Source organism: Paramacrobiotus metropolitanus, unplaced genomic scaffold, assembly GCF_019649055.1.
Source record: "Paramacrobiotus metropolitanus isolate TYO unplaced genomic scaffold, Prichtersi_v1.0 Parri_scaffold0000004, whole genome shotgun sequence".
In the NCBI taxonomy this organism is placed as follows: Eukaryota; Metazoa; Tardigrada; class Eutardigrada; order Parachela; family Macrobiotidae; genus Paramacrobiotus; species Paramacrobiotus metropolitanus.
The window spans coordinates 2,522,853-2,542,795 of NW_026570224.1; the positions used below are offsets into that span (position 1 = coordinate 2,522,853).

Below are 19,943 nucleotides of genomic sequence, written 5' to 3' on the forward strand. Positions count from 1 at the left end.
AAACAAAGAAAAATGCATTAAGGAAAATAAACAAGGAACGAATAAATTATGTCTACCTATTTAGAATATCGGTGCACAATTTCATTAATTTTATCAAGAGAAATTGTAAAAATTTCTAATCCACAGTACGTGCAAATTTGAACCTTGATTTAAAACAGTTTACGGCAGAGTACGAGCAGAATATAGACTTTTTGTAATTGCTCACAATCATCTTTTGTTGCACAATAAAATTCGCTACCAAACAGAATTTAGGAGCATCTATGTATTTTAAATTTTACTTGATTATGATAGACCGTTTAATGGCGCTTTCACAATATTTATATAGCATAAAAGTCATTGTATTAGTACTACAGATAAATTTACAATAACTTATAAAGCATGTAACATAATCCCCACCGAACCATTGTTAACTGGGATGAAATGATACCTTGGCTTTTACACAATTACCTAGATGGCGGGTTTAGGAAAGCCTATTATACCTCTGGTTCATTATTTTGCTCCCTGCTGTCTTAACGAAAAGCCTCCGCAAAACATCAATTCTTCAAGGCAACGAAGGTACAGTAACGCTTGGATTAACGTTTTGCGTGGGCCATACGCTAAGGATGCACAATAAAAGAAATCCCGGAAGTAATTTCATCAATCCTTTTTATGTAGATCAAAACTTCCTCATAACACTTTTTTGCCCTGTTTGTCCACAGTCAGCGCATCAAATTTCAGTGTTGGCCGTAAACAGTTAAACCACAATCCTATGCTTTGCAAGAGTTACCCCATTGTCGACGCATGTGCGGCCTGTTTTACAGCGGACGTAGCAAAACTATCAGATTCATCAGTGCAACTATCTCCGTAAATGTACCTGCACAATGTGTAGCTGCATAACCTTTGTGGCAGTTATAGCAGCAGTTTTACTCCAGGATTGTAGCTGCTTAAACGTGAGCATCGTTAGCTTTTTGGCACAGAATCGCAATTTTTTGTCTGGCTTATCGTATTGTGCTCCTGGATTTGAAGTAGCAGCAGAAGAGCTCAGCGTACAGTATGGGTTCGACATTCGATCAGAAGTTGTCACCAGCAGCAGTTTGATGATTTGTGATGACCTTATTGCAAACGTGGATCTCGTTGCTAAATATATCTTTAATAAAAACGGATCCGCCGAAGCGTTAGCCATTTTTCCAAACGGTGTGTGTTTACTGCAATTACATTATTATTTGTACCGATTACCGAATTACTTGCGTGAATAGGCTACACTGATTACAGATACAAATGTTGCTTTCAAACGCTTATTTAAGCACATAAGGCACTCCATTTACTTGTTGCTCTCAGGTTGCGAAGAAGGTATCGAAATTGGACGACTTGGTCGAGGTAAGAGTAATGTGTATGTATGCATTAAGTATACATGCAATAACGAAAACTGTGAGAAATTCAGAAAGGATTTGTAACATTACAGAATGGAACGTGCCAGTACTTCCGGTGTAAGTTGTTTTTAATCTGTCGAAATTTACTGAAGCATTTCTGTAATCTTTTTTAAAAATGATGTTATCTTACGACCTTACAGAGCGGTATCATATACAACCCAAAAACAAGTCCAGTTTTTTCCAACACTCGTATCATTTGCGCCTGTGAATATTACTGCACTTTATCAAGCACACATGGATCTATTCCAGTTATTCTCGTGGACCAATATTGTTGTGATATACGATTCCTTCGTCAAGAATGTCTTTTACTCCCAAGTTGGCGAATATATGCGTCAAGCCGCTTTATTATATCCGAACATGAAAATGTACTATTACAGTTTCGATACCTCAAAGAATTACAGCTTCACTGATACACTAGCGCAAATTAAACTGCAAACGCGAGGTAAGTCAGTAATCAACGAACGCCACGTTGTCCATGAGAATTAACATTACAAAAACTTCGAATTTAATGTGGTGCAGAAGTCGGTTTTAATTGTACCATTTTTATTTTAGTTGTTGTACTCGGGTTTCACGCCAGTGTTATCCGCACATTTATGGTACATCAATCAAATCGTTTTTTTTTGCATGGACTGGAATGCAGCGCAACTTAATATTAACTTGACTATGTCTTTGGGATTGTTAGATCGCCGCGCACCACTTAAACATGACCAATGAATACGTAAGTGCGTACTGCGTAGTCCATACGGTTGTTTAAATTCTGCCAAATGAAAGCTAATAACGGGTCTAGCTGTGGTGTCACAATATACGAACTTAGCCCATATTTTGCTACCGAAATCCAAGGCTTTCTTGTTATATTGAAATGCAGTAGTTCCGCAATTAGTCAAGCCAACTTTGACGATTACATGGAAGGTCAAAAATTACTATTCTATGTTACTACCATTTACAGTTAAAAGTTTGCCACTTCTTAGCGAAAACTTAGTCTGTTACCCAAAAATGACAGAATGTATGCTGCACTTATATTACAGGTGTATGTGACCACGATTCCATTTGACAATAAGCCACGCTATGGGATTCTCAAAGCTCGCGAAGAAAGAAATAACATTTCCAATGAGGTGCAAATTTAATGACCTTTGGCAGATTTTTAGTTTGCTGGAAAGCTTAAAGCTCTGTATTAGAAGATTTCCAACTACCGTACTTCTATATGAAGTATCTTTATCACCACAGGAGGCTGTAGCATACAGAAGCCTTTTCCAAATATCAACAAGTTGTACAAGAAGAAACCAACAAAGCGCCTTACAAAGTCTCCAACGCAAAATTAAACTTCATGGTATTAGGAAGTACAATGCCTTGTACGAAGCAGAAGCGGAAGATGATCAGGTAATTTTATTTAACAGCCTAAAACTGCAGAGAAAAGTAAACTAAACATGACAAAACCTGAAGATTATATTTTTAGCCCAGTGCTATCGCCATGGCTGGCTACTTTGGGACCAAAGCTTATGGTCAGGTATGCATAAATAAGATGAGATTTGTGGCTAAATCAAGTTCGCAATCTAATGAGACCAAACCAAGTTTGTAATTTACATCTGGTATCGCCACGTAAAAATGGGGTTGAACGCTTTGCTCTACGTTAAGGTTTTGTATGAAACTATTCTGAACGGAGAGGATCCTTCGGATGGAGCCGCACTACGCAGCCGATTCCTTAATCGAACGTTCACCTTCTCTGGCCAAAACATTCATATTGATGAAACCGGAACCAGACTTACGGATATCTGCATCAAAGATTATGTTGCGGAGCTGAATGATTTTGAAGTACAACAATTATTTAGGCACAGTTCATATAACACTAGATTAAATTACTTATAATTACTAATAGTGCCGCTTGCGATCGTAATCGTTTGTTGTTTCATGTAAATGAAAAATGTGCACATCAAGTCAATTAACATTGTGCCTATAACACCCTTGCAGCCAGCGATCTTTTACGATTCGGACCTGGCTGGAGCATCCAGTGCACTGAGCTTTATAAAAACCATAGACTGGGGAACAAGTGACAACAATCCTCCTTTAAACGAACCACCCTGCGGCTACGCCGCAAAATCCAACAACGATTTCAGCTGTCGACGTAAGACAGGCACTTGAATCCTAACATCCAACTGTAAATTCCTCAAACAATGATCATTTTTGTTGACGATTCACAGAGTATATTGTAAAGGCTTCAGGAATGTTATTGAATACGCGTGGAAAAAAGTGCAATAAAATCGGGTTCTATTAAATGTATTTATCGCATTATTCCAACAACTATTACGCTAAATACTTTTATTTGTGAGCACTTGATTAACTTATTAATTATTAACGTTTAATAATTTGTAAACGCTTTTATTATTACTTATGTAGGCGAAGGATCCCAAACGATCGCCATCCCGTCCACAATTGTGCCTGTCGTCGTGATCCTGGCGGTGCTTTTGTGGTACGAGTATCGGAGTATGCATAAATGCCTACGGATGCAATGCTCTCTTTCGCTCCTTTCCGTTGCGTGATAGTCGCCGATTTTGCAGTAATAATTTTTTGTGTCGCGGTTGTGTTTAGGCAGATTCGAAGATATAACGCCGCCGGTGACGACGAGTGGTGGAAAATTCATCCCGTTGAACTTCGTACATCCAGTGATGAAACGGAACTGAATGTAAGTAATGATTAAAAACAATACATCCCTGGAGACGATATCCGAAAAACGTATTTAGGGTAAATGTTACTGTTGCAATAACGACATCTATTTCAAATTTTATGTTTATATTAAACATACAGTGTTGATTCAACCGCCTAGTTTGTGGAATGTCCATCACGTGTTCTTTCGTTACCAGGATGGTGCCACTAGGATAGCCGTATCTCAAAAACCGCGTTCCCATGCCATATTATGGTACAAGGATCTGCCAGTGCATGTGAAGAAAATTAAAATATCATCTAAAATGTACCCCTCTACGGCTGAAGCGATCGCACTGAAAAAGGTGAAATTTGACATTTCCAAACGGTTGTAATGTGCAATATAAATTATATAATAATCGTGAACTGTTTGTAAAATTGCTTTGCGGCAGATATCCACAATTACTCTTTTTGAGTCCGGGTAGTTATCAGTAGACAGTAATTTACTTTTCATTCCACGTTGTAGTGACCTTTATTTTACTCATAGATGAAAACGCTCGCGTACGACAACCTGGTGCGTATGTTGGGAATCAGCCTCAATCAAAGCGAACTTACCATAGTACACGAATATTTCCCCAAAGGAAACGTCGCGCAAATTTTAAAAACCGTTCATCTGGATTGGACTTTTCGAACATCATTTATCAGTGACTTATTAAAGGTATTAAAGCGAAATCGTATATTGGGCTTCCGTATGCATACTTTTACATTGTTTCTGGAAGCAGTAACGCTGCTTAATTATGCTGACTCGCGTATGAGTACAAATTACTTAATCTTTTTGTCTTGCAGGGACTGAAAGTTATACATTCTTCTTCCTTGTTCCATCACCATGGTCATATTTCTTTATCCTGCTGTTTAATGACGCCAGTATTTACGTTAAAATTAACTGATTTTGAACTACACAAAATCGTCATTTATCCAGAACTGGTACAAAAAGAAAGTGTTACCAGTATTTCGGACCCAGACGCCGGCTTCATCGCTCCCGAGCTCGCTGAATACGTAAAGTTATATCCATATCATCTCTGGATGCTAGGGAAATATGCAGATCCTTCCGCTGATATATATTCAGTGGGTTGTTTTATGGAGTATCTCTTGGAAGATGCTCATGCAGAGGATAATATACACATAAATGAAAATGCAGTGAAAGGTTTGGCTAACTTGTGCAAAAGGTCACCGCCACATGAGCGGCCACAAATTAATGCCGTGCAGAAAGAATTCCAGAGTATAACCAATTCCAAGAATGATTTAATAATGGATTATCTGCTAAGGAGAATGGAAATTTATGCTAATAAACTGGAAACCATTGTACATGAACGAACAGTGGCGCTTCAGAAAGAAAAGGAGTTATGCCACCAATTATTATTGCAAATGCTGCCCAGGTGTGTGTTAAAGAGCTGATGAAATCAACTGGCACAAAATAATTTTTGAAGATTAACTGGAGACAAGCTTAAAATATATATTTTTATAAATAGAAAAAATCGTTGAAAAAATTGATTTCTGTATAGCATTTGAGCTGTCAAGCATTTTACAATCGAGCAGTTAACTTTTAAAACTTTCGTATATGATAACACTGGCAATTTATAAAAACATTGTATTGATTTTACCAACAAACATAAAAACCAAAAATTTTAAAGTTACTTTGGAGTTCCAATAAAGGTTTTAAAACTGTGTAATGTTCGAATAAAACTTTGGCTAACTATAGGAAAGTTCCATCAAATTGCTGGCAATAATCAACCAATTCAATGAAATACGTACGTTTACGGTATATGTTTTTATGCAGATCCATTGTCAACCAGTTGATCGCAGGACACCAAGTCCAACCACAGATATATTATGGAGTGACAATATGTTTCAGCTCTTTAGTAGGATTTGTGGAGCTACTTGCAGTCCAGACTCCATTTTTCGTCGTCCAACTGCTAAACACCGTCTTTTCCACGTTCGATAGCTGTCTGAGCGGTTTTGATGCATACAAGGTCGAAACAATTAGCGATAGCTATATGGTTTGTACAACTGACCGATGGTCAGTGCATGAAAATTATTTAAATGCTGGATTCTGTTCAAGGGACCACATCGTAACTTTTGTTTTGATATCTGAAATCACAATTTTTGTGTTCAGGTAGCCAGCGGCTTGCCGGAGCCAAATGGAAATCAGCATGCCACAGAAATTTGTTCTTATGCCGTTTTGTTAATGCGTACTTTTTACTCACGGGTATCGAATGGGCAAGACATCCACATGAAGATCGGAATTCATTCCGGTAATGCAGAATTTAGCAAATCGTCCAGTTTTTCGTACTTTATTTTAAACATAGACATAGATTACTAATCAAATTGCAATTGGTTACAGGAGCATGCGCGGCTGGCGTCGTTGGAAGCAAATGCCCTCGATACTGTTTGTAAGTTGTACAGCTTTATTACGCGTAATTCCAAAACATACGTGTATTACAAAGTTAAGGCGGCATCAGAGTGTACCATTGAACACTTGTCATACTTCTACTCCAACAGAACTACCACTGCAATATGAGAATCTGGTGCGCAAAATGCTGAAAACATGCTATAAACAAGTTTCGATGCTACAATAAGTCTTCGGTTTCTCGTTGCGGTAGACTATGTACAGTATATTTGGTCTTGGCTCTTCTTTCAGGTGCACATAAATTAACAAACTGGTAAAAGGTCATACAATCGAGTTCCGAATAATGAGGTATTACGTCGTTACAGGTTTGGAGATACGGTAAATTTGGCGTCTCGCCTGGCATCCCATGGATTGCCATCGAGAATACATCTTAGTTCAGAGACAAAAAATTATACGGAATTGAGTGGTCGTAAATCTGGTCTCAAATTCGTTTTAAGGGGCGAAACTGAACTGAAGGTTTGCTTTGATTCCAAACGATTCCTTGCGTGTTATCGTTTTTCAGTCAAATCCGTGCAGTGCAATACTTATAGACTGATTGAAACCACTTTTCCTAGGGTGCTGGGAGAAAACTGACCTACTGGCTGCTACACAGTCCTGGCGACCTGACTTCGCTCGAATTTCTACCCGCAGTGGAATAAATTATTAACAAGTGGAAACTCCAGCCTTTTTTAAATTTTTGTTTATGAATGGCAGATTTAGAAATAAGATGACGATGTGGCCGAGTAACGAAGCATCGAATCTGAAGGCAGCCTTACGGGTTACTCACTTAATGTTCACTCACTTAATTCTTGACGTATATGCTACCGTCTGGCGCCTTGTACCTGGAAACCATAGAATTATCCCTATAATTATGTACTGTATAACATTTTTAATGCTATTGCCCATTTTGTTGTGTTCTGAATTTTCTGCTCAGGCTTATGATCATATATATAAAATCTGAGAGAGGCTACTTTTACCGGTATATTATCGGAGCATTATTAAAGGTGCAGTTCCAGCGTCGTACAGGGAGTTTTACGCGCCGCATGCAGTGATCGAATAGGCTGCTGCAGAATGATAACTTGTCGGCAAGTGATAGGTCAGCAGTTGCAAGGAAATGCTTGTAAGAAAGTACGTTTGATTGTGTTTGATTTTTACGGTGCAACAGTAGTTGGATTAGTTTCGGTTTGTCACTTTGTAAGTGCCTGTGCAAGCCTGCAAGGTGCTACGATGCACAATGCATACATATATATATGTTTGCCCTTATGTGGGACTGTGGTCAACTGCGTCCGTCTTTCACAGCGAGGATGTTTTTCTCGATCGCTTAATAACCTCTCTGATAGCAATACTTGCACAAGTCAGCGCACTCGATATTTGTAATTATTTACGCTTTTGTTGTAATCGTAGCTACGCCTACAATTGCATATGTAGAGCATGTTTAAAATATATATATATATGTAAGTAATGTAACTTTTCCTGCCGTATTATTGGAATACCTGTTGATACAATGACTTTGAATAACTCGTTATTCTTCGGTTAACATTGCAGCGCTAGCTGAGCTGTCAAATTTACGTGTATAATATATATCTCCTGTCAATGTGCACCATGAATCCAGATTTGTATGGTGTCATTTTACGACAACCCAGCAGCGTCATAGAACACGGCCATCAGAGTTATAAAAAATGCATACAACAAATCTGGAGAAAAGCTAATTGTCTTTACAGATGTATTTCCCTGTAGAGAACTGCCAGTTAAATAAAGCACGAGAATAGTCATGAAGCTGTTGTAGTATGAGTGCCGAAGCAATTCGCTCTCAACGAGCCATCCAGTTCTCAAGAGACTCATACACAGCCCTTTAAAGGACTTATCAAGTCGCAAATCTTATCCGTTTATTACACGAGCTTCGTCCGGCATAGTTCTAAAATCACATGTAATAATTTGTCAACAATACCTTCACAAGGGTTGACAAAATAATTAATGAACTGCGAGATTTTTTCACAAGCTTTAATAAACTTCATATTAAAGCTTCATAAACTTCATTTTTCACAAGCTTTAATAAACTTCATATTAAACTTTAATAAACTTTTTGTATGACTGTTGCAGTGGTGCGCTGTAGTAGTACTGATGTATGTGAAGTACGTTGAAAAAGTTTATCTATACTGTAGATTATTACATATTGTTTATGGTGAGATTCTAAGTTTTTACTCTAAATTTTAGAGGGGCGTGCCGAGCCACATGTAATATTAAAGGATTAATTTAAAACTGTGCAAGTATACTGAAATTATTAACTACTTTACGGCTTACGCAAGTGTTTTTAACTAGGTTTTCATAAATTCCGCTGTTCACATCGAAATTTCTCGTCGCAAAGAAAACACAAACATTTTTCGTTTTTAGTGAGTAAATATACCGGAGCCTTCATATTTTAGTTATTATACTTATGCTAACCTACTGTTTGTTCGCCTGTTTTGTTTATGCTAACCCATGAATTATTGGGGTATTTGCATACGTAGTTCTGATGTCATCGCATTTCTGACCTATGTTTGTGCGACCCATTAAAATCTAACAGCCTGGAAAATGACAGTGCGGCATCACTTCGCAAAGAATGGCCTCTCGAATAAAAATAACAACAATCAGCTTCGCATTTGCATTACGGTTACATTGAATTTTGCGGCAATTATATGCATGGTGTAAATAAATGCTCGCTGTAGGCATTTGAGCTACTTCTAGCGATAATATGAACCATGAATGAGATGTATATGCATTTATTTATGGAATAAATTGTAACTGGTATGCTATTCCTAACTGCCTGTAATAACCGGCCATTACTCAAAAATTAAAATTACACGTTTTTGGTTGATGCATCAAAGCAGACATTTCCCATGTTTTCCTCTTCTTACGAATATTGTTACATGATTACTAAAATGGTACGTGTTTTACGGTGTTTATCATTATATAGATGTGTGGCATTCTTGTAAGTAATTTCGAGCAGTGTGCTAGAAAACCCATCAGCATTCAATTGTGCGGCATAATCAGATTTGCTCTAACAACTTTATTACGAGCGTTAACGCCTGTAAAATTCAGATAATTGGATAGCAATAAATCTTTAAATAAATGTTTCCACAGTTCACTCTGACCGTATACGCAATATATACCATTTATTATACAAACACCATTTGAGGAGGATGTTCGGCACGGTGTGTGATGTAAAAATGTGTTATGCGTGGCACGCAATGTACGGTGCTACACGGGGTCGGCAACATCTTTAAAAAGGCATGAACCCTTACCACTGCCATACAATCGAATAAACGAATTAATGCATGGGTTTCGATGGATTAATTCATTTTCATTTGGTTGAACATCGATCTTCCCTAACTCGAGAATCCAGTCAGGACACCATGATGTCACGAGTGTTGTGCAGTGTGTAAGGGTGTGTGTGTGTATATATGCATGCTCCCGTGCTATGAAAACATGCATAAATACGCCGTGTCCCGTGTCGGTTGTTGTTGGTCGGGACTCTTGTGCCCAGTAGCGTATGGGATTACGCCATAGTAAGCCGAATTAGGCTAAAGTTTCCCTCCCCAAATCAGTCTCTTTCCGATGTACGCTTTTTACTGATATGGAAATGGATTTAACCATTCTCGTGCTAATCATCAGTCTAACTCTATAACCCTCGGAGGATGTCCTGATCGGACGGAGTGATAGGCTTCATTTTTTAAGCAGCTTTTTATGCGTAATTAGTATCCGCAAATTTACTGGCGTCCTTGTGTGCATGTTTTTTTTTAAAAAAAAGATTTATTAAAGAAATTTTGTTGTCAAGAAATACTACTATTAGATCGACCATTGCTCAATGGCGTACTAAATTTAAGAAAAAACTAATAACTGGATTGCGTGCTTCCGCCCTGTCACCATTACAAAAATACACTGTGAAATGAATTGGAAGGTCATTCACAAATTACAGTAGTAAGCAATCTGCAAGCGAGCGCGTACAAATGTAAATGCAGTTCATTTAGTGAAGTTTTAAAATCTTCTAACTTCTGTAAATAGTATACTGTAATACTGTTCAAACAGAGAAGCAGTTGGATTGTACAATACTTAGCAAGAAATGCATTCTGTACGCAAACTTTAATTTACGTATAATCATTTTTGTGCTTTGTTATTTTTAAAAAAAATTTAGCTCCTTAGAAGTTGTGTAAGTTTATACAGAAGAGACTTAAAGAAAAGCAAACATAGCTTTTATACTGTCATACGAGTCAAAACCTGATCATCAGCTGTAACTTCAGGAGCTAGAGAGCGGATCGGTTTTCACTAAATCGGCAAATATGTCCATTATTTTGTGTCAACAGCCAAAGTGCATACTGGAAATTGCCTAGGCGTATCGCATTTATAAATGTAAATTTGTTACACCTAAACTTCTGAGTGTTGTGCTTCATAAAATCTTATGTTAAATCAACACATTAAACAGCAGCAGCGGCTTCATCCGGCCACAGATATCTTTGCAGCCGAATCAATTTACAAGTGCATTTGCATTTCTGTCGGGCGTGCTGTCTCTGGACCACAGATAGTATTACGTAGCTGATACAAATTTTTTGTGGATGTAGAGTTTATTTAATCTCCGTCTGTCTGCTCACAAAGATGTGAACCACAGCATATGCCGGCCACATCCCAGAACATGGATAATGCATTCTTTTGATCGCGAGCAATATTAACACTCATAATTTATACACAGCTAATTCGTCGTTATATATATATATCGTCTCCTAACATTTGCAACAAAACACCCGAGTGAGACTTGAAGAGGTCACACGGGAGATTTCATATACAATTTTGATCACAATATTAAACCAACAAGTAGCGTGTAATGCCTGCAAGGCATTGAACAATTTGAAATTTGACAAAAAAGCGGAAGCGACACTAGAAGCTATAGACTGGCGCCATGAAAGTAACTTTATCCAGAACCGCGGCTGTATTGCTTTGTAAGTGTTGGCGGATGAACAATTGCTCGATGGGAGTAAATAGTGACTTTCGCAATTTTTCAGTGCGTCCATTTTCTTTGAAGCTGTCAGATAAAAATATTGATAGCTTTCATGAAGAAAGGGGCGAAGTACAAGTAAAATTTAAACAAGGAACAAGAATATCAAAAATTAATTCACTGTTTATAATAAATGAATGCTAAGACGAGAGAATTTGTTTCAATAAAATGAGTTTAAAAATTTCCTACAGCATTCCGAATGGTGCTTACCGCATTTGTTAGCAGGATTGGTCCACGCTGAAGAATGTACAAAATTTTTATAACCGTCCCATATCGGATTCGATAACCGTGGCAAAGGATCCCCTTCGTTCATCCGATTTGGTCACGGGAAAGTATGTAAAAGTTCTCTCTGTCATTGTATAACCCGTACTTTCCAACCGGTTAACACCGCCGCGCTGTGCCTTCCATTTCTTCCAGCGCTGTGTAATGACCTTAGGCACAAACATATGACAGAATGTCTTGCGGAACTGCCGGCTCATGGAACAGTACAGGATAAAATTGACGGAACTATTTATCAATGCCAGAATATCCATTAGATCGCCAAGTGGTACGTAGACGTTGCCGAAAAAGTCCACGGAAAAACAGCTAAGCAGCGCCACTAATCCCGAAGGAAATTCGGTTATTAGGAAGAACACCAATATTGCTAATAACATTCGCGTTGTACGATCTCGGCCAGCTGGCCGGCCGCCTCCCTGAGGACCATGCTGGACAACAGGTTTCGCTGGGGGCGGGGCTAAAAAACGTGTCGTCTCCGTGGGGTTGGCCACGCAATTTGGTCCATTGGCCGATGACGGAGCCGAGGGGATCGTGGGACGCCGGGGCTGCTGTACTCCGTTGGGGTTTTTCAGTTGAAAGCGACGTTGTTCGGCTTGGATCAATGCTTGGACCAAGCGAATGCTAATAATATTATGGTAATACATGTACTTGTCGAAAAACTTCCTAGACAGTGTTTTATGCACACTTATACAGGCATAATTCAGCTTCCCACATTTGACGTACGTACATCTAAGTGATACCAGTGTATGTCTTTACAATGGGCATAAATTAATCAGGCTTATACATCTTTGTGCACACTTCCCGTCATGTTTATAGCTCTTTAGTTTTGAAAACAATGCGCCATTACTCATTGTATATTTTCACACCTGCTGAATGTCTCATACGATTTTTATAATAAGAAAAATAATGATGTATACTGGTAATCAATACGTTATAATATGAACAAAAGTTATTGCACAACAGCAGTACTTTGTAACGTGTGAAAATTTTTAAAGCCTTCATCATTGTGCTAAAAGCCTACTGCAATGATCTTTTACCTGAGGTAGGTCAGGACGAAACATGGTACTAGTTTGGCCAGAACGGAAAATGCGTAAAATGAGATAATCCTCGGAATGTGGCCATTTTTTAATGAAAGATCCGATTCGTCAATGCGGTACATCGTTACATTATAACCGGTCTGGTACATGTGCTCTAATAGCTCAGTATCCTAAAAAATTGTGAATGAAAAAATCAAGGATCATATATGTAGACAGGAACAGAAATCAGGCTGATAAAAATAAAGGATTATAAAGTGCAACATACCTCAACGACCCCAACTTGTACACTAAAAGGAAGAAGAAACCTTTTGAAAGGCCAGCATATACTGTATTTATGCAGCTGCAGAAATCATGTTGATGTTTTCGTTTCCCGACTCGGTACATATAATAGCGTGCTAAGAATACATATATGGAGCCTTTAATCAAATTGTATTAGACAGCCGCAATTGATTATTGAGAACATGCGAGTGTAAATGCTTGACAGCCGTTATAACTTCAGTGTTTATGTATATACGCGTCAATATAAAAGTAATAATCACATTATCTATCGATAATCAGCATATATATGTCGCAGACGCAGCCGACTTAAATCCCTCTTTAAAAATCAAAATTACCTCAGATATGAAGGCGTGCACATTATGGCGGTGCATATCCAGGCAGCCGCTATCGCCATCAGAGCCCGTTCCATTGAGCAATAAGTTGCCACCTTATTAGGGAAGGTAACAGCAAAGTACCGGAACACCGCCAGTGTAATTGTTAGCCATACGGATATCGTATGGCACACGATAGTAAAGTGTATATTAAAGAAGGTAAACGCCATCCATGAATAACTCCTCCATTCGGCGATGGGTAATGATAATTTCAATATGTACTGGTGTATGGCAAACGGCACATAGGTCATCATCACCAATACATCCACAATGGCCAGTGCTGTCAAAATGGCGTTGGTGGGAGTAATCATGGACCGGCGCGTCAATACGGCGATATTGATGAGATTGGAGAGAATGCCAAAGACACTGATAATCAGCGCCAGGTAGCCGTGAATGCGAACGTAGGCTCCGTGTAATGACCAGAAAAAATCCCCATAAAACGGTAATGGCCCCGTGGAGCCGTTAGTCCCATTGGCGGTGTTGGTGTCATAAATTAATAGACCATCTGTAACAGCACTACCGGAAGCTGTTCCTGTATCACCATAGCCGGCCAAACCGGGACCGAGGATGGTCTGATTGATCAGCATCATCATCTCTTCGGAATCCCACAACTCGGCAGGACTACTTGTGCCATTCCAGCTTTCCCACAGACGCGAATGGAGAAATTTGGCCAGCAGTAGCTCGGTGCCTAACAAATGATTTTCCTCGGCGGCTGTCGGCTTATAGTTCATATTGGCGATAGGGCTCTCTTGTGTTTCCTTGTCGCGGTACTGTATATATTAACCCTTAACACAGTCAACACTGTGTATACCCGCTCTGCTCACTGGCTCACACAACACGCAGACGTCCCGGCCCGGTACAGTTACTTCTTTCCGGTACGTACGCCACTTAACCACTTGAATAGCCCGCCAGCAATGGATGGAAATGGATGGGCATCAGCATTCCAGTTTTCCCGGCATGTTATCCAATAAATGTTCTTTGGCCTGTCAGATCACTGGCCCCACACACACCAACAACAGCAGCAGCACAGCACAATCCACTCCCTATTTGACAAATCTCCAGTCAAAGTATATCACATATAAAGTATCATCATCATCACCGAACTACAAAGTGCAATAACAATCCGTCAAGTCAGTGTGTGTATTGTGCATGTGTGCGCTGCAAGGGCACGATTCTTTAAAAGTTTTCCTTACGATGAAAATCTTAGTGTTGCAGCCTGGTCACAACTTATTCGTTTCTCCCATCAGTTATCCGACCGCTTTCCCGATAGACGAAGATTAGTCAAGTCAGAATGCGATAGTTGTTGTCCACTTGAATACTACTTTAAACTACAATCATCCTGTAAGAAGAAGCCGGGTGGATGAGACCAAAAGATTTCTCGAGCGACTGGTACTTTACACCGCCAGCGACGTTAATGCGCATTAGTGCTAATCGGAATAATATACAGGCCGCTTAAAGCCGAAATGCGGGCGCATTAAGTTCTCTAACCGAGACGCTGTCGCTACAACGTTACAACCTTGAAATCTGTAATAGTAATCGAATGATCGAACCCGCACATCAACAGTACTTGGCCAGCCTCGAAAGCCCCCATTGCACTGACAAAATCACTAGTCAATGTTGTTAAAATGTACTGACAAAATCGTGGAAGTATGAAGGTTGAGGTACTCTTCTGACCATTAATACAGTACTACTTTTCGATAAGAGTTTTGACTAAAAAAACAACGTGATCGGGCCTAACTCACATACAATTGGCAGCGTGCTGTTGCACGGGAATACAATACCGGCAAATCCAGCGAGAGCAAAGGAGAAGTGCAGCAAATCGTAGGTCAGCTCCTGTGGGATACGCAGCCAGCAAACAAGTTAGCGGCAAAATACATAAGACGCTATATGCTCCGTATGCCGGTCATTAATGAGCATAATACCAGCGGGGTGCGCGCAGTCTGTACGATCCCAGGGAATTCACAGGATGATCCCGGGCAATTATGCGGCTAATCCTCTTGTCTCGGACTGGTATGCGGCCGGCTGACGATATATCATTCTAATGACAAAACATATTTATCACAGATTACCCCCAAAATATACAGCACAAATCCATTTACGATAATTGAATTATTACACATACACACGTAGACACACGCGCGCAAGATCAAAATGTCCGCTAAGGTTTATTTAAGTGAAAAAGGGGGAGTCGAGTTGGGCGCACACACTGCGACTGTAACAGTAGCAATTTTCCCAGGATATAACCGTGACGAGTGTAATAACTGTAAGGAGCAGTTAATGAGGAACGAGTAGTTTTCTAAGCACATAGAGAGCACGGCTCGGGACTGATTGTCGAGGACAGTGATTTGCGGGTGAGCGCGCGCATGGAATTGAACTTCCTTTTCTAGTTGAAGCGAGCGAGCGCGCGGGGAATCTGCCGGTTAACGAGCGGGGCTTAACCTGATATTTTACTGCATGTTCTGACACCTCCCAACTAATCTAAGGCCTTCTCCGTCTGCCCATTTTATTCCATCGTACCTCCATGTCCAATCAGTGTTGTTTAACTTTTGCATGGGCGAATTTGCCCCAGGTTGTGATGCGGGCAGTGTACCCCTGTACGCGGGTGTTTATCAATTAGCCAAACTTGCCACAATTCTCCCGCGGACATCGTTTGGCGTTTGTATGTGTGCATATATAATTGTGCAATGTGGCAGAAAGTTTTCCAGCCGCCTGCCCCGGCATGAGAGGCCCGACCTTAATGTTCTTGTATTTTTCCGCGCGCACTGGCCCTCTTACAGACCAGCAAAAAAGGACCCCGGGTGACGGCGGTAATGCTCGGATGAATCTTGGATGTTGAACTGCACAACTTCATCACAGCGCGCGTCTATCCATCACTGTCAGGTAAAAAGTGCGCTATCCCATACTGTACCGCACTTCCCTATACACACACGCAACAGCTCTATCAAAGCCAAGAGAAATAGTGGCTGTCAGTGCGTTTCCGGTTGGCGATAACATCTCTCACAAACAATTGCCGGGATTTTTCTCCCAGCTGTATTGCGCTCTTCGCGCGCCCGCTTCAGCCGGCCGTATAGCGCACGGTTGTACCATGTTCCATCAAACTAAATTACTTGTATCTACATGCCGTTATCTTAATTTAACATCGCGGTGGTACAGGCAATTTTTATGGATTTTTACAGTGTCTTTTCGTCCACGGGATTATTAACACCGGCAATAGACGTCCGCGACGAATGCTTCCAGCAAAATAACTGGAATTATTGAGAGCTCACAAAGCGACAAATAATCTTCTTTTTTGTGCGACGTTGCGGAAGTAACGCTGCCGTCACAGTGCGCCGACGAGAGCCAACTTTTAACTAGGAAAGTTTTAAGTGCTGACGATGCCGTTTTGTGATTTGCCTATATTGTTAAGAGTTAATTCGAAGCAAACGGTCTATTGTACACTCTTCCTCCGGACCAGGATCTTACCCGCCGGCAGCATTTGGGATCGTCACGACTAACTCGCATCGTTAAATTAGGGAGATTTACGCAACCCGGCCTGTTTACGTGGAAACTCAATGACTACCGCCTAGCATACTGACGGTGGAGTTAAGAAACAAACCAAGAAGCACTCCGTGTTTATGAAAGTTGACGCTGTATGGGAGACGGTATCAATCAAGTCCACAACGGATATTAAAAACTGCTCAGAATAAACTTGCAGTTACTGTAGTGCGCAAGACCTTCTGTTGAAAACTTTTGACTTGGAAAGGTAAATCGGCAAGTGTTGAACACTAGTACCGTACTGCAGTAGATATGTAAATTACATTTATCTGGAATATTCAAAAAGGACATTCTTGACAACCATTTATTTAAAAAAAATATAAACGCTTTACTGGAGAATAATTTGCGCAATCATTGGTTGCATGTAAATACGCATGTGCTGACAGCAGAATAACATGACTCTTGCGCAAAGGCGCCGATAATCTGTGGCGATCCGGCGGATAATATACCATTCGCTTCCTTATGTGCTTATACTGACGAGAGTCTATAAAATCTATCAATAAGATCAAGCTTGTAGGACGATGTTGACTGGAATAATTTCAATTCCCAATGGAATACAAAAAACACGCCCTGCTGGTATCGCTCGACCTGGCAGAGAGCACACGGGATAATGTTAACACGCTACAAACTGGCTCGCTATTACCAAGTTCCTATTTGGTTTAGGATGTTCAGTCAATATGGCGCAGACACCATCCTGTGCGTACTCACAGACAGGCGTCGAATTACTTACACGAAATTCATTATACTTGCATTAAATTCATTATACTTCTGGGTACTTCTAGGGACCTATGGATGCGACTACATAAATATTTCAAGCAAACGGAAGCGCACTTTTTGCACCGCATCGACGTATAAAAAACTGACCGGATCTTGGATAAAGTGTTTCTATAAATTTTCATTTTGCGTATAAATTTGCAACTGTCAACAGTAGTTTATGTCTGAAACGACCGTGATTGTTCTCTTGCAGTATATTGCATAACATAAATATTGTGTCTGCACAGGGAATGTGCCGTGGCAAGAAAAGGTCAACAGAGCATAATAAATATCGATATTGTGTAGTCAATGCAGCAGTACAAGTATTAACTTTAATCTCTCAATATGTATACAGCGAGCTTCGCTCAATGATACCAATCAAATGAAGAATTTGAGGGTATTAATTAGGGTATAAGCGCCAGTAATTCTGCTAGGGTAAAACATATGTTCCTACACGTCTAAGCAGGTTTTCTAAAGCAGATCACTTATATTTTACCTTGCCTATTTTGATTTTTATTTTCAGTTTTACACTTGCTTTGAATGGAACATTAGCAAAAAGTAAACGAGCTATTTAATCCAGAGCGCACAGACATAATGTCTGTATATGCAGATACCGGTACGTACGTTTTTGGCGCTATCTAACATACATTTAAAAAGTTGCTTGGTTTGAAAGAATTTTTTTCACATAGCAGCTGGTACCACTTATAAAATCTTATGTAACGGAAGAGTCAAAGTTCTTCTTTAGCGCAAAAAATATCGCGTCCAAGCGCTTAAAGAGTAGCCCAAACAAAACGTTGTAAAGGTGAAAGGCCGATCAAACGTTGCTGTATCTTCTACGCGCCCTACAGGTTTGATAAGCATAAACACCTCATACAGTATATCGCTCCAAGTGGGCATATATGTCGGCATCCGGAGTTACATGAAGGAGCAGCAGGAACACGGGCAGACAATGCTAATTACAAGACACTGATTGGCGACCGGTCGGATCTGCTAACAAGCCGGAAATTAGTCTCCCGCTTCGGCTTCCGCTTGCAGACCTCGAATAGATACTATATATGTTACGCTACGATGACTGCTGACTACTGGCAGCACAATTCGAATAAATCAACCTTAATCAAGCTGATCCAGCGCTTCCCATTTGAACGCCCAGGTTGTGCACCCCGTAAAGCTTATGAATACTTACAAGAAATATTATTGAATAAGCGCCTTTCACTGCCTGCAATTGTTACCCGCATTGCGGGCTATCGCGCACTTTATCAATGTGTAATCCAACCGTAAGCAAGGTATAAGCATGAAGATGCTGCGAACAGTTTGTGCCCTGTATACCTAAAGTACTAATGCATATTTCGTAAGCTTCTGTCTGGCTATCATATTGTACTCGCACAGTACTTTCATACTCGCATTATAAATCATTTCCGATTTCGCAACTACAGAAAAAATAAATGGTGTAGGTCACTTTATGTAAAAATGGCCGCCTTAGATTGTACACAAACAGCATGTGTGTTGAATCCACACCACTAAACAGTAAACAGTAAATTTTAAACCCAGTTAAATATATGCATTATTAGACAAATGCAGGTTGATTGCTGATATAAAAGTGTGCAGCGGCAACTGCCTTTAAGTTGCACAAGAAGTTTTCAAAAAACTGCAAAGCATCCTGGTTAACCTAACCCTCTTTGAAAATGGCAGCCCGCTGCTTATTATCACATATATCGCAAGATATTAGATGAGAATGTGCTTTAAGGGGTATCAAGGATACTATTAACCTAGCTAATAAATTATTATGTATGTGCTGGGTAGTGCAATTCGCATATGTGAAGCAATGTTTACTTACCGTATTCGTTCATTCATCAGAGAAAGTGATGCATTAAAGGATTTTGACAAATGCAAAATCTTTCATAATGGGCGCACATACCGTATGCAAGTTAATGGCACGCATTACACACATCGTCATTATGTGAAATAGTTTCCTGCAAGATTTGCGCTCTCGAGTAAAATATGCTAATCAATTTATGAGTTATTAATGCTCCAGTTATGAATTACGGTCGTCACAGAATGCAGAATCACATTGGAGAAAGCTTAATCCACTTTGAACTGACATTATTATGCTCAGTACTGGCACACATGCATCATCCATTACAGTTGGCTCTATCGCTATAGCACCTGAATATTTATTCA

At 39.9% G+C, this 19,943-nt stretch overlaps 2 protein-coding genes and 1 long non-coding RNA gene across 6 annotated transcripts; 2 read left to right on the forward strand and 1 right to left on the reverse strand.

Annotated features, from left to right (window-relative positions):
- The first annotated feature begins 489 nt into the window (after nt 1–489).
- On the forward strand, nt 490–7,443 carry LOC129602697 (atrial natriuretic peptide receptor 1-like). The gene is made up of 22 exons (XM_055501802.1): nt 490–555; nt 1,009–1,173; nt 1,318–1,356; nt 1,442–1,466; nt 1,550–1,851; nt 1,962–2,005; nt 2,092–2,127; nt 2,435–2,521; nt 2,634–2,786; nt 2,863–2,913; nt 3,042–3,218; nt 3,375–3,528; nt 3,801–3,873; nt 3,993–4,086; nt 4,265–4,408; nt 4,591–4,761; nt 4,890–5,479; nt 5,881–6,100; nt 6,217–6,355; nt 6,445–6,493; nt 6,816–6,966; nt 7,065–7,443. The coding sequence occupies exons 2-22, from the start codon at nt 1,077–1,079 to the stop codon at nt 7,146–7,148; spliced, it is 2,880 nt and encodes a 959-aa protein (XP_055357777.1). The 5' UTR covers nt 490–555; nt 1,009–1,076; the 3' UTR covers nt 7,149–7,443.
- A 3,641-nt stretch (nt 7,444–11,084) lies between these two features.
- Nucleotides 11,085–19,885, reverse strand: LOC129601159 (G-protein coupled receptor dmsr-1-like). Of its 4 annotated transcripts, XM_055499912.1 has the most exons (9): nt 19,600–19,864; nt 15,401–15,516; nt 15,221–15,311; nt 14,672–14,817; nt 13,443–14,521; nt 13,094–13,115; nt 12,829–12,998; nt 11,726–12,412; nt 11,085–11,542 (listed from the first exon to the last, which is right to left on the reverse strand). In XM_055499912.1, the coding sequence occupies exons 5-8, from the start codon at nt 14,207–14,209 to the stop codon at nt 11,773–11,775; spliced, it is 1,599 nt and encodes a 532-aa protein (XP_055355887.1). In that variant the 5' UTR covers nt 14,210–14,521; nt 14,672–14,817; nt 15,221–15,311; nt 15,401–15,516; nt 19,600–19,864; the 3' UTR covers nt 11,085–11,542; nt 11,726–11,772. The 4 variants fall into 4 exon arrangements, with proteins under 4 accessions (XP_055355887.1, XP_055355879.1, XP_055355871.1 ...); XM_055499904.1 differs by having other exon boundaries at nt 14,672–15,516; nt 19,681–19,735; nt 19,809–19,885; XM_055499896.1 differs by having other exon boundaries at nt 14,672–15,516.
- On the forward strand, nt 15,878–17,879 carry LOC129601187 (uncharacterized). The gene is made up of 3 exons (XR_008692194.1): nt 15,878–16,358; nt 16,655–17,220; nt 17,795–17,879. It is a non-coding gene; the product is annotated as an uncharacterized LOC129601187 (long non-coding RNA).
- Nucleotides 19,886–19,943: the final 58 nt, after the last annotated feature.

Bases quoted from the DNA above. Each gene is read 5' to 3' on its own strand.
- LOC129602697 (XM_055501802.1), top strand. From the start codon at position 1,077: ATGATTTGTGATGACCTTATTGCAAACGTGGATCTCGTTGCTAAATAT. The intron at 2,787-2,862 runs GTAATTTTATTT...TTATATTTTTAG, and splicing joins CAGAAGCGGAAGATGATCAG to CCCAGTGCTATCGCCATGGC. The intron at 6,356-6,444 runs GTAATGCAGAAT...AATTGGTTACAG, and splicing joins GAAGATCGGAATTCATTCCG to GAGCATGCGCGGCTGGCGTC.
- LOC129601159 (XM_055499904.1), bottom strand. From the start codon at position 14,209: ATGAACTATAAGCCGACAGCCGCCGAGGAAAATCATTTGTTAGGCACC. The intron at 13,116-13,442 runs GTAATTTTGATT...TCTTCCTTTTAG, and splicing joins TGCACGCCTTCATATCTGAG to TGTACAAGTTGGGGTCGTTG. The intron at 12,413-12,828 runs GTAAAAGATCAT...TAATATTATTAG, and splicing joins TTCGTCCTGACCTACCTCAG to CATTCGCTTGGTCCAAGCAT.